A 13,558-nucleotide genomic window follows, 5' to 3' on the forward strand; every position below is an offset into this window, starting at 1 on the left:
GAGCAGAGGAAAGTGTGTCGGGTAGGCAGGGAGACGGCACAAACATATGACAACGCGATCCTTCGGTCTAGTTCTTTAAGAAAACGTCTGCATATAAAACACATTTCTCCTACATATCATAAAAGGCGTGGAGAGACGGCGCTGACAAGGAGTTATTAATGACTTTCAACTATAATGGCTCCATTAAGCGTATATAAATGCCTTGCTTCATAATAAATCGTTACTTAAATTCAGAAAGTGTGATACTCAGTGGCATCACCGCAGTGCAGACGTGACAGTGGAAGGGCTAGCTCTGACTGGAAGGATTGCCCTGCGGGCTGATTCTCGAGTTAGCTGAAGAGCGATGGTTTCTTTCATCTCGTCAAATCAATACAAACTCTGAAAACTCAACGTCTACAAGAGAATTTCACCATAGTTTCCACTTAAGCTGCTCCTTAAGCTTCCCTGCAGTGTGCTCCAATGACAAATGCGATCATATTTTAGCTGAACTGCATGGTTAAAAAAGAAAAGAAGGAAAAATGAAGAAATGCAGACAAACAACAACTTACTAGACATTAAAGGACTAGTTCAAAGTAGTGTTTTGACCATCCTTACATAATACATGCGATGTGGACTGCTCTATGACAGGGCGACTGTGAGGAAAGACATCACCAACCATCGATTAAATAAAAGTTTCAGTATGTACACATTGAAAAATAGAAAAAAGACGTGATTTGAGGTTACAGCCAACAAATATTTCATTGCTAAACAAAGCTACACAAAGCCAGCTACTGAGGAGTCCTCCATGTCACTATGTTGGATCTGTGTCCTCTGGCACCTTTCTCCTTTCTGCCGTTGATGTTAACATTAAAAGCGAAGGTTTTTATTCCTTCAAATGTGGGAAAATCCGCTTTTACTCTTACTAAGGAAGCATTGTGCACAACCGGGGTGAGGGCGGTGGGGGAAGGCAGATATAAGCGTGACAGAAAGGTTTCTAAAAGATGACGTTAGTCCTTCTAGACTACTTAAAATATATATATTTTTTTTTTTTCTAGTCCATTTCTGTGAGACAGGTGTTGGTGTTAGTATAGCCTCTCCTGTGCAGCCTCTGGAACGTAATCAGCCGTGTTTATCAAACCTGCACACGATGAAACTGGAACAACAGCTCAAAACATGCTAAGAAACGATGAGACGATAAACTGGAGAAGAACAAGGCTGGGGCTGTGTATGTGCTTTTCTTTTCTGCCGTTCAGTGCTAAGGTAGCAGGTGGCTTCCAGGTAGCGTGGTTTGTCCCCTCCCCCTTCCACCGCCACCACCACCCCCGACGAGCCGCTAATGCCTCCAATAAGATAAACCCTTGGCGGATGGGCTCTTGTTGACAGAGCTGCCACCGATAAGAGCGTGGGGATCGCTAACGGCCAAGACAACTAAAAAACATGAGAGGCTGGTCTGGAGATAAAGAATGTAGGAGGTGGAAGGAAAATAGGAACAACAGCGATCAATTGCTGGCACTGTGCAGCGATGCTATCCGACACCATCCCTCTCTTACATCTCCTGGAAGAGTGCGTGTGCAAGTGTGCGGCGATAATAATCTGAAGGGAGAGGAGAGGTGGGTGGCGCGTGCGTGTGTGTGTGTGTGTATGAATCTGGGTCATCAAGTCATCAATATCCACCTGCATTAGTGGAAAAAAACAGGCAGGCAAGGTCAAAACTGACTGAAATCCCTTCAGACATGAGGATGAAAGGGGGAAAAAAGGAAAACTGAAGTGTCTCCCAACTCTCAGATGACTCTATTCCCACACAGAGCGATAAGGGGGGGGGGGGGTGTAGATGGATGAATGGATGAGCGGATGAATGGAAGAGCGGCGTTTGAGTATCTGCTGCTGACAGTTCAGGCAACGACCGACTTGGCAAGCGGAAACAGGTGGGAGTTGTGGCGCTGCGGCTGGCTAGGGCAGGGAGGAAGGAAGTGGAGGATGAATTATGGATGGACGGATGAAGTGAGGGGGAGAGGAGGAGGGCGAGGGGGTGGGTTGGGGGTGTCTGGCGAAGACCTGTGCCCTGCTGACAGGCAAGCTGCTAGTCGGTGGAGTCGCTTAGCCACACAGAGTCAAGCAGAAATGACTGTGCATCTCTGCATCTGCAGCGTACTATAGTCCTTTCCTCTCCCAAAGGCTTCCGGGATGGTTTTAGGCAACAGGGCACCGTGGAGGTGAGCGAAGCCGTCTGCTTCACTCTGAAAAGTAACGCGGGAGCAGACGGGGGTGCAAAAGCTCACTCAGTCACTGCCATGAGATCGGTTTGCTTACTCCACCGCTGCCCTTCTTCTTTTATCTTCCTCTTTTTTCCCTCACGCGGGCCCTTTCACTCCTCGCACTCTTCAACGTATGTGGATGGAAACCAGCCCACCTGAGGGGGGAAAAGAGACTGAGATTAGTAACCAGACAGGGGTCGAATGTCGCCATCAGTCATCATTTTCTCAGTCTGCTTCAGCTGTTGCTACTTCAGACACTTTGCAGATGTAACCAGGACCCAGTAAAGAGCTGTTGCTGCTGCTTTGATGTCTTTCTACTGCCCTGTCCAGCTCTCCTCATTTAAAGCTCACCTCCTGGTATCTCCTCCATGCTGATGAGTGTGTGCTGGAAAGCACAGCAAACATTTTTAACAAAAGCACATATAGATGCGCCATCTTGGAGGAGCTGGACTACCAGTACAACCTGAATGGTTTGCAAGTACCATCAAACGCCGTCAGCGGCTACGAATCTAACAAAAAGCAAAACTAGGGAAAAACAGTCAGAAGGGATAAGGACAAAGCCCCGGTTTGTCGTCACCACTTCCAAAACCATTCCCTTTTTTGGGCGTTTCCTCTCCAGTGCAGCTGTGTTCACTTGGCCTTGTGTTATACTGAGCTGATCAAGTGTTTCTGTCACGGTCATCCTCGTCTTTAAACGCCACAGGTCTGGTGGTCTGTGTTTACATCCTCCTGTTTTAGTGCTATTGTGATGGTTTCCTTCATTTTTTGAGAAGTGTAGTTAAACTGTGAGTCAACGCCCATGACATGTCATAAAACCACACATAATCAACTGATCATTTTACATATCTGTCTACAGTAGGTCAGTGGCAAAGGGAAAAAATAATGGGGTAACTGACTTTAAAGAAACTTTATAGCATATTTATCTGCATTATGCTCAGAAAAATTGTTTAAATCAGCACATACCAGACAAGATACATGCAGATACTGATTGGCCAATAGCAACTTGGTAAAATTAACAAAAACTGTTGTATTGCTTTAATGATGTGATATTATTGTACTGATATATTGGAATTTTAAATAGAAAGAGCCAACAAAAGTAATACCAACTGTTTTTACTGGCTGCTTGCCCTAAAGAGACACTAGCAGCACTTCACAGACTCTTCTCCCCCTCCTTAGTTTTTTTAAGAGTGGCATCAGTGCACACATCAGGCTTAGTAAAAGTGAAAAGCTCCATTTACTGCAGCTGTTCACTTCACACTCGCAGCACAAACACATTATTTACACACAAGCACGCACTCAGTCCGCCGCTCGCCGCCGACCTAAACTCCAGCCACGAGTGGGAGTCGACGCACAGATTTCCTGCCTTTTCGCTCAGAATTTAACACCTGATTAGAGAGCGCTCCTGGCATTGGGAAAACGTATGCATTTAAGTGATGTAAGAGCAGCAAATGAATCCTTCCAACAGGATATGTGGAAACATAAATACTGCACACAACTGACTAATGAAAAAATAGACTGAGTCTGAACAGCCCCTTCCAGGTACCCACAGACAAAAATATCTGCCAAATTTTTCTTCTGCAAAACGCCCGCTTTTACTGCTACCCAAAATTGGATTTAAGAATTTAGCAGCTAGAATCATTTCAGAGTGAAGACTGCTAATACAAACTTCTGTGCCTTGATTAAACAATACTGACAGATACATACTTTATATCAAGGTTGATTGTTTTTAAAGGAGCATAATGGCATGCTGCCCACCAACATGGGGATTTTTGGGAATTTTAGAAAAAGATGATATCCTGGAAGGGTTAGCAAAACCAAGCCCCCCCTCCCACAATTTGCCATTGAGCACCTTAAGGTTTCCACTCACCCTGCCGTTGACCTCGCCCCTCCACCAGCCATTAGCTCCCGACTTGGTGTAGATCTTAACCACGTCTCCCTCCTGCAGAGAGAGCTCCCGGGTGTCGCGTGAGCTGAAGTCGTACCGCGCTATTGCCACACCAATCACTTTGGGGGTAAACACTGCAGGAAGAGAAAAGAAAATGAGGGGGATGCAAAACAGGACGAAAAAGAGAGAATGTGCTCATCCACGGTTTATGCTGACGACGAGTTCAAACACATCGGTTGCAACATGTAGACGCTCATACGGACAGAGAGGTGGAGAAGCCTGGAGTTACACACGTCTAACTTTGACACCTACAGGTTTCTTTTTGGTCACCAATTTTATTTTTCTTCCTTTCACACAAAGATAGAAAGGACCTTCACCGCCCCTCCCCCACAGCGTCAATAAAATTCCAGCATCTCTGATCCTTTCATCTAAAGTATTCAAGAAAATAAAACCACAGAGCAAATATAATGAAGGAAAAGTTTTAATTACACAGCCAAATTCAGCCAGCTGTTCTTCATAAAACTAGCTAGAATCTAGTATGAACAAAAGGAACTATTTTATGTAAAAAACTGCCAATTTTGTACATCAAGCTGGAATTTCAGCCAGGTAATTTGACTTCTGGCGACTTTGTACAAACTCACTACTCTGAGTGTAAGAGATGTGCATAGCTTTAGAGTCATAGCTTTAGCTTTAGCAGGGTTCTGACAGCAGTCTGTGTTAGACTACATGTCTCCTGCTGAGAAGACAGCGGTGTGAGAGACACATGTGGAGCCGGCTAGCTAGCTCCATCCCACCCTGCCGGCTCTCTTCCCTTTCAGACGCTGACCGGTGGTCCGACTGGGCAAAGCTGACATGTGGAAATGGAATGTCAGACCTCTACAAGCTGGCCGTAGGGATAGAATATCTAATATAGAGGAGCTCTGTGTATTTGGACACTTCCACCTTTACTTTGACAGACAGACCTGGACAAGCACACACAAAACCCAGCCACATACCAACTGTGGAAAACATCTTACACACTCTACTCTTTTTCTTAAAGGTGCACCTCACACACACACACACACAAGCAGGCACATGCAAAAATGTGGACACACATCGTACAAACATGCAATTTGTACAGAATGGCATGTATGTGTGCACAACTACACAAGAGGTGAGACGGTTCAATGAGAAGCTACATGAAAGATGGAAAAGGCCCAGATTTTCATGCAGTGACGCAAACGGACAGCCAGCGTTCCCGAGCAGCCATCAACAGGCGAGGTGAAGAGAGAAAGAGACCCAGTGTTAAAGTGACAGGCAAAGACAGGGAGAGAGAGAGAGAACCAATACCTGTACCTGACCAGAAGGGAGCAGAGGAAGGAGGTACAAAGCTGTAGCCGGCAGGAGTTAGAAGAGAGAGGCCGCAGAGCAATGGGGCTATGGCAGGGCGGAGGCAGTGCAGGCCAGGCAGGGGGGTGGAGAGATGCAAGACGGGGTAGAGGAGGGCAGGAATGGGTAGGGATGGAAGGAGAGAGAAGCAAAGGAGAAGGAAAAAAAAGCATGTTTTGTAAAAAAAATTTGATCTTTCTTTTTCAGAGGTATTTAAAAAAAAAAACACACAGTCGCAGTTTGATGAAAAATAAATGATGACAGGCACAGGGGGAGAGCCAGTGAGACTTATCTACACAGCCACTGGAAGCAGCTCTTTCACTGATGTTCGGTGGTTAATTAATTTGTGCCCCTAAAAGTATTTACTGTGTTTTTGGAACTATAATTATAATTCTAATCTTTTTTCTCCCAAACTCAAATATGAGATCAAACCATAACATTTATCAAAACTTGCAGCAATTTGTCGATGACTAAAGGTGAGAATTTTGAATTCTAAAAGCCTCTCACGTTCAAAAATCTTCTACAGTCACTTGATATGGAATAGAAAACACAGTAACAAGCTATCAAACGGCCGTTATAAATGTGCAAAAGCGAGAAGAGGGTCTTTGTCTAATTGCCATCGCTGAATTAAAGGAAACACTGAAGGTCCTAAAAATGTGCACTGCTCCTAAAATGTTGTTGAGACACGAAGCGATGACATATCTTGTTCCACTTTGCTAAAAGGACTTCTGCCTCGCTAATGAGGGATGACATCTTCGCTTTATTGCATTTAATTGAGAAGAACATGCAGTCTACTCACAATCACAGCGCGAAGGGGGATTTTTGCACAGTTGGAGACGTAGCTGTAATATTCTCCCCGACTTGCAGATGCTCAAAAAACACGGTAATGTACCCCGTTTCCTTATTTCACATTCCACTATTACAGGATTTTTCGAGGGTGCTCTAATTGCTTTTGTGCAGGCTGTTTCTGAACCTGAAAATGTTGCAGATTCTTCTTTACAAAGACTAACTGTGCCTTTATCTCGGCGTACAGCTTGAAAAACAACCCACCAGAGAACCACTGCATTTGTATTTCCGTCTGTCTTCCAGTCTGTCTCCTATTGGCAGAGGAGGCAGCTACAGAAACTGATCCTGTTCCAGTAACGTCTGAGAGTTGGCAGTGTCACTGCCTTGCTGTGGGAAATAGAACCTCTAACCCTGACAGTATTAGCACCTTGGTGTTCGTGGGTTATTTTGGAACGTAACTAAAGAAGCAGAGAAAGTTTGGCATGAGAACAGTCAGGGTAAAATGCTAACAATGAAAAGGGTTCTTTTTTGCTCCGTTGTGTTGCTAAAGTACAGAAACAGACCGCAGAGAATAAATGTAGTCGACTTAAACAGATGCCAGTGATTATTTTAGTCCAGAAAAGTTAAACTGTGGTGAACAAAACAACCAAAAAAGAAAGGATCATGGAAAACGTATTCCACATACATATAGTATGCAGAGTGCAGTGTTGCAATTCAACAACATCCAGAACAACCAAACCAAAACCAAACCTCGCCTAAATGGAGCTGTGTCATACTCTTATGAGCGGGGTGGCTGTAGCTCAGGATTTAGAGCAGGTGTACTGATCGGAAGGTTGGTGGTTCAATTCCTGGCTGCCTTTTCTGCATGCCAAATATCCTTGGGTAAGAGACCAACCACCCCAAGTTGCTCTCTGATGCATCCAGAAAGCACTTCTGCACTGAAGCTCTCTACGCACTGTTCTTGAGCTAATCTGAAGGCCTCATGACATTTGGAGGTCTGCAGAACGTTGGTGACCTCTGTCCACCACGCGCCTCAGCATCCACTCACCCTGCTCTGTGATGTTACATGGCCTACCACTTTCACGGCTGAGTTGTTATAATACCACTAACAGCTGACTGTGGAATATTTAGTAGTGATGAAATATTACGACTGGCCATCCTGGAATTCTCTGAGCTCCTGAGAGAGACCCACTCTTTCACAAATGTTTGTAGAAGCAGTCTGCATGCCTGAATTTATACATCTGTGTCCATGGAGGTGACTGGAATACCTGAATTCAGTGATTTGGTTGGGGGAGTGAATGCTTTTGGCAATATAGTGTATGTCATACAGTAAGTAATTATGACCAATGCACAGTTCATTATTTCCGAGAACAGAACGAGCACTTTAAATTCAAGTCTTCTGCTCATTTTTCAAATCCGCTGCCGTTCTTTTAAAAGCGTGCCCCCAGTCTACCCCTCATTCGGGTTTCTAAAGCCACCTCTGCACAGGAGCCTACATTTCAGCCAGTGGGAATAGAAAATCTAATCCCCGCAATGACTGATAAATGCCCAAACTTTATGAAAAATGTGCCGCTCCCAACAATACTGCTGGCAAGTTAACTGGCCTGGGTTATTGATATGCTGTAAGAGGAGCAGGGCTCTAGTGGTTTTTAAAATGAATACTAATCAGCGCACTGAGAGACAGCTCAGCAACCCCTAATGGTGTCTAGGTACGAGCAATATGAAGAGGGATCGCGCTCCACTTCAAACAGCCACCGAAACACCAGCTGCATCTTACATGCTTCATTTTTGCACAATCTGATTTGTGGACCACACCGGAATGCACAATGTGAGCCGGGTGAATAATAGAGGGGAGAAAGACCGACAGCGCACTCACACACACACACACACACACACACACACACACACACGCTGCGGCTTCCCACAAAATGAGGACGAGAGTTAGAAACCTGCACACCACGGATACATTTCAGCTAACTAAACGCCAGTATTTCTTCCTTTGTAACGATGAGCAAAAAAGGAAATATCAATCAATCAGTTTCTCTAACTACGAAGCAGTCGACAAAAACAAAGCACAAACGTTAATTGGGAGATTTCCAGCAGTGCTTTGGGAAAGTAGAAATCAAAACACGAGTCGTTTAAAAGTGAAAGCGAGAAAAATGAAGTCTGCACACCGGGAGCAGGCTGCCTACAAGACAGAGGGGCACACCACAACAACCCTCCAAAACAAATTTGGATTGGAGCTGTCTCAACTTGTGTCTTGATGCTGAGTTTGAACAACAGGCCCCGCTTTAGAACAAGCAAACAGCTCAGTACAATCTGTTCACATTTCTGCCGCTTGAAACGTGATCGTCTGCAAGCCAGGGACTTCTCCAAAGCACGCAGCGGCATGCAGGCATCAAATGAAATCATCATTTTACCACTGACTGTGATCACTTGGTTGATTTTCCATTTAGCAGTCAATGGGCAGTGGTGCTTTGCCTGGCGGGTTGAGCTTAATATTTATGTTTCTTCTTGCGTGGGGTAAACATTTATGGTTTTTAAGGCAAGGATCCCTCTCTACTTCAGTTTGAAGATTGCAAACAGTTAACTGAGTGGATTTAAACCCCAGATAATGAATTTTTCCCATTTCTAGTCAAAGATAAAGGGATTTATGCATGCCAGCTTTTCCCACAACAAAAGCTTGTTTGTTTTTGTTTGTCTTTGTCTAAAAACACATTTCTTCACAGTTACAAACCCCACGCCTGCTTGAAGTTTCTTCCTGTTTAAAGGGAGTTTTTCCTTACCACTGTTGCCAAGTGCTTGCTCATAGGAGGCTATATGATGGGGTTTCTTTCTAATGTTGTGTGACCTTTACCTTACAATATAAATGCGCTGTTGCTGTGAATTGGCTCTATATAAATAAAACTGAGTCGAACCGAATTGTTAAATTACAAAGAAGAAACCGTGTTATCGGATACTGCATTCTCCTTTATTCATTCATTATAAATCAAAGCAGCGGCTGCATACATAAATAATCTTAATCATCACTGTGTTCTTGTACAGCCCCAAACCTATCAGAAGTGTTGCTGTCAACAGCTGCTTTGTCTTGAGATGTCACACGTTTTTTCATTATGACACGGGTAGAAAAAGAAATCCTGCTGCTTAAATCGTCACCGGTGAGGATGCTTAAAGGTTTCCGGCTGTCTGGCATGTGAAATGATGTGAAATATCCCACATTCGATACAATTACTCCCATGTGAAATGCTATCTTATTATCAGCATTTTTTAAAAATCTTTTTTACTCTTAAAATAACGAATAGATTAGGGTAAAAATTAATAAAAATAATAAAAATAAAAGTCCTAATATTATATCATATTATATAACGCACGTTACATGTTCAAATTGTTTAAAAAAATATACAGAATCAGCTACAGAAGTCCTTCGTGGACTAAAATTAGCATCTATACTGACACTGTTTTAACTTCTGCAACATTTTATGTCTTGATGACCTCATAGTACCACTTTGCTCTCAGACTACAGGCTTAACTTGTGGTTTGTAGAGTTTCCAGAGTTCTTAAAGTAAAGGTAGAGGCAGAGACTTCAGCTTCCTAGTTTGGATTCAAGAGACAGACACTCTCTACTTTTATGATTAGACTTAAAAGTTTCCTTTTTGATAAAGCTTATAGTTAAGGCTGGCTCAGGTGACCCTGAACCCTCTCTTAGTTATGATGCTCAGACTGCTGCAGGACTTCCTTTGATAAGCCGAGTCTCTCCTTTCCACTCGCCTCTGTTCACTCCCCTAGTGTTTATTCATCACCGCCAGCATGTGATAAAATTTTTCTCCTGTAGTTTTTGTTTTGTCCTGTTTCCCTGTGCTCTCCATCTTTCCCCTCTGATGGCCGCCCCTCCATAAGCCTTGTTCTGCTGCGCGTTTCTTCCTGCTAAAAGGGAGTTTTTCCTTCCCGCCATTGCCAAGTGCTTTCTTATATTGAGGTTATATTTGACCTTACACCTGTGATTTGGTGCTAGATAATCAAAACTGAATTGTACTGAATTAAAAATTTTCTTAAATAGATCATCCAAAATAACACAGATTTAAAAAGTGACGAGAAATAGATTCCATTTAAACTTAAGTCAGATTAATAGTGCAAACTTATTTAGAGTTCTAACTGGTTTCCCCCCTTTTCCCCTGGCATTCAAATTGATTTGATCTTCAGCAATCGGCAAGAGACTGTTATCAAATCTAATGACATGCTTAGTAGACTCGCCAACCACCGTTTGACAGCCGAGTCAAAAACAATTAAAGTCAGGAGGCTGGGCTGTTTATAACAGTTGTTAAAGAGCCATCCAGTTCTTTCAGGGCTTAAAAGATCCTCCTGTGTGAATTGAAGCAGTGTGTAACAGAGCTGTGAAGGATGACAGATGAGAAAATAGAAGAGAAAACAAGAGCAGAGATGGCGGGAAATCGGCAGAAACAGCAATAGCAGCGTGTTGCCGGATGAAACAAAAACTTAACAATCAAAAGAATGACTGGCTTCAGTGTGAGTCCACTGATGCTGGTGAGCTGACGGCATGTACTGCCGTCAGATGTCTCAGGCTTAAAAAGTCATGGCTGCACATGAAATTACTTAATTGCTAACTATTTTGGTTAACCAACTGTTAAAGTCTGCTTTGACGCAAAAACTAGGCAACCATTGCTTCTGGGTGGCTGTGGCTCAGGTGGTAGAGCAGATCAGCTACTGATCGGAAGGTTGGTGGTTCGATCCTTGGCTTCCCCAAGCTGCATGCCAAATATCCTTAGGCAAGATACTAACCCCGAGTTGCCCTCCGATGCGTTCATCGGAGTATGAATGTGTGTGAATGTAGTTTAGGTTGCACTTGAGTTTAGAAGTGCTTGTATGAGTGGGTGTGAATGGCTGAATGAGGCATGTTGTATAGAATGCTTTGAGTACTCCGGGAGAGTAGAAAAGCGCTCTATAAGAATCAGTGTATTTACCATTCATGGCCATATTTGCTGTGTTTAGTATGATGATTGTTGTCGTCCCTCAAATGCATGGAAATTAAAGATCCATAGACAATCTGCTAATGAAAACACTGAGAGCCACTAGGCTCCGATTGAGAGGGAGTCTCCACTGGACAAACAAAAGCAAACAACTATCATATTTTTACTTTAGCTCCTCTCTGACTGCGATGGCCTTTAACATGAAGGATGTATTGGGGTCCAGTCGCACTGCTTTCATTTGAAAAAATGTGGCGTTTTAGTTTATTGCATTATTTCCATTCTAGGTCATTCTCGGTATACTCACTGTTGCCACCGGATCGGTTGAAGCGGTGCATAGCAGCGTTCTCCGTTTCTCGGTAAGGAAACTGCAGCGTGGTGTCTAGACTCCTAAAGCCTTCTCTCAGGGAGTGATGTTTGTAGTACTCAATCAGCTCCTGAACACATTCAAACACACATCCAAGTATTTTGAAATCATATCAACACATTTATGTCCTTAAGAGGATTCTCATTTTCCCCCAGTTATAGCAAATAAAAGTTGCCTTTAACCATATCCTTTTAAATTTGGTTTTGCAACCAGTATCTTAATATTATATTGAAAACCTCAGTAACTGGCACATAAATGGTAAACCTTTCCAATATGCTCTGGACTCTATAAGGCTGAAGCCCTCGGGTCAGTATAAACACGGCTCTAATCATAGCTATTTTTGTGCACATTGCTGAAATAAAATTCAGGTTTTTGACACTTCATTAAGTGAACAGGATTATTTATTTATGAACTGCAGTGGTGGAAGTTTAAAAAAAAAAAATAAAAGACTGAAAAATACTCACTACTATGCTCCTGAACTTTTTGTTCTCTGCAATGTAGAAGGAGCCCTCCTTGGTCAGGATCTTTATGTGCTTCACATCGTTGTTGTACCTGTGGGCCATTGAATAAGTTATGAGTGTAATTTCCCTCTCTGATCACCGCCATCGATCGGTGGCCGGCATCTAGCCCCCGTGGAGAGCCGGGCCGTCGCAGTAATGCATAGGATCCCAAAGTTTTGTGACATGTGAATGATGGGTGGTCAGGAGCGAGTGTGCGCATGTGTGTAACTGAAAGCTGCATGTTTGTGTTTGCATTAACAGGGTGGCTGATAGGGGTCTAAGGCTGCAGGAATAAAAAAAACATTTTTAGAGGTGCTTTGACAACAATATCAGGGATTTTTTACTCCATTTAACATTTTTGTGCATAAATGCATGAAATCAGATGACGGTTGTTTCAGGTTATGCGATTCTTTCAGTATTTTTAGAATTGTCTTTTTTGGTGCAAACACAGATGAAACAGCAAAACTTAAAGAGTGACTTTATTCTATAAACTGATGAAACCGTAGACAGAGCAAATCTTAATAATTAACCTGCTGTATCATCTTTTATTAAAGCTACACTAACACCAAAGACTTGAAGTTGTGTAGTAACTATTTATGGTGGATTTGCTGTATTTAGCGCACTTACTGAAGTGTGACACAGCACTGGTACACATCCTATGCTAGCCTGTGCTAAGCTAGGCTAACGTGCTCAGCTTTAGCTACATGTGTAGCGCGCAGTCGTCAACAATATTGGGCTTTTCATCTTAGTCTCAGCAACATAACAATTCAATGTCTTTGTCAAACCATGAAAATTCAATTGAAATCAAATGAAATCAAACAGTGACACACTAGAGCTAAACATTTTCAATCGTACTAGCTGTTAGTGTTAAAAAAATAACCCTGTAACAGTTTGAAAATGCGCTCAGAAATTTTAGAATCAGAAACAGGAAACTTTATTAATCCCTGAGGAAATTATGTGGTTATGGATTTTAAGATTTTAGCAATATAATACTTGTTTATGATTTATATACAGAGCTAAATAAAAACCCAACCCTCTTCTCCGCGGGCAGAACTGTGTGTTATTTCTGGAGAATATAAGAGGGTACAATGCTACAGCCTAATTCAAACGTAACCGAGGCCTCATGGCGATTTGGACAAAATCATCAAAAACAATCCTGTGCCAGCTCTGCTATGACAAACAGGAAATGCAGCAGAAGGCATTTTCATTTGAGAGTAATAATTTCCAGTGGTCATTGCCACATAGCCACACGTGTCTCTTTATACCCTGCCTCTCTCCATGGGGAGGTTTTAATGACCTTGAACAGTCTTATTCATTTTCTGTGCTACTCAGAGCTCAGTGTCTGTGTGCATACATGCAATTAAGACTTCAGCGTAAAAGGAACATGAAAGCGCTCCTTTCTTTGAGGGGAAAAAAACTCAAATTAAGTCCAAAGT

The 13,558-nt window shown here is 42.9% G+C and overlaps 1 protein-coding gene across 2 annotated transcripts in view; it reads right to left on the minus strand.

The window, feature by feature from the left end:
• Positions 1 to 1,800: 1,800 nt before the first annotated feature.
• vav3 (vav guanine nucleotide exchange factor 3) overlaps positions 1,801 to 13,558 on the minus strand; it is an 86,904-nt gene continuing 75,146 nt past the window's right edge. Inside the window, exons 24-28 of one of the 2 annotated variants that reach the window (XM_013913781.1) lie at positions 12,087 to 12,174; positions 11,563 to 11,692; positions 5,455 to 5,535; positions 4,102 to 4,253; positions 1,801 to 2,389 (exon numbers count right to left, since the gene is read on the minus strand). In XM_013913781.1, the coding sequence (XP_013769235.1) occupies positions 2,345 to 2,389; positions 4,102 to 4,253; positions 5,455 to 5,535; positions 11,563 to 11,692; positions 12,087 to 12,174 (496 nt within the window). In that variant the 3' untranslated portion in view covers positions 1,801 to 2,344. The remainder of the gene's footprint in view (positions 2,390 to 4,101; positions 4,254 to 5,454; positions 5,536 to 11,562; positions 11,693 to 12,086; positions 12,175 to 13,558) is intronic. The other variant, XM_013913782.1, reaches the window with a different exon arrangement.

This window comes from Pundamilia nyererei, unplaced genomic scaffold (genome assembly GCF_000239375.1).
Source record: "Pundamilia nyererei isolate P.nyererei 1_Seehausen unplaced genomic scaffold, PunNye1.0 scaffold00150, whole genome shotgun sequence".
Lineage (NCBI taxonomy): Eukaryota > Metazoa > Chordata > Actinopteri > Cichliformes > Cichlidae > Pundamilia > Pundamilia nyererei.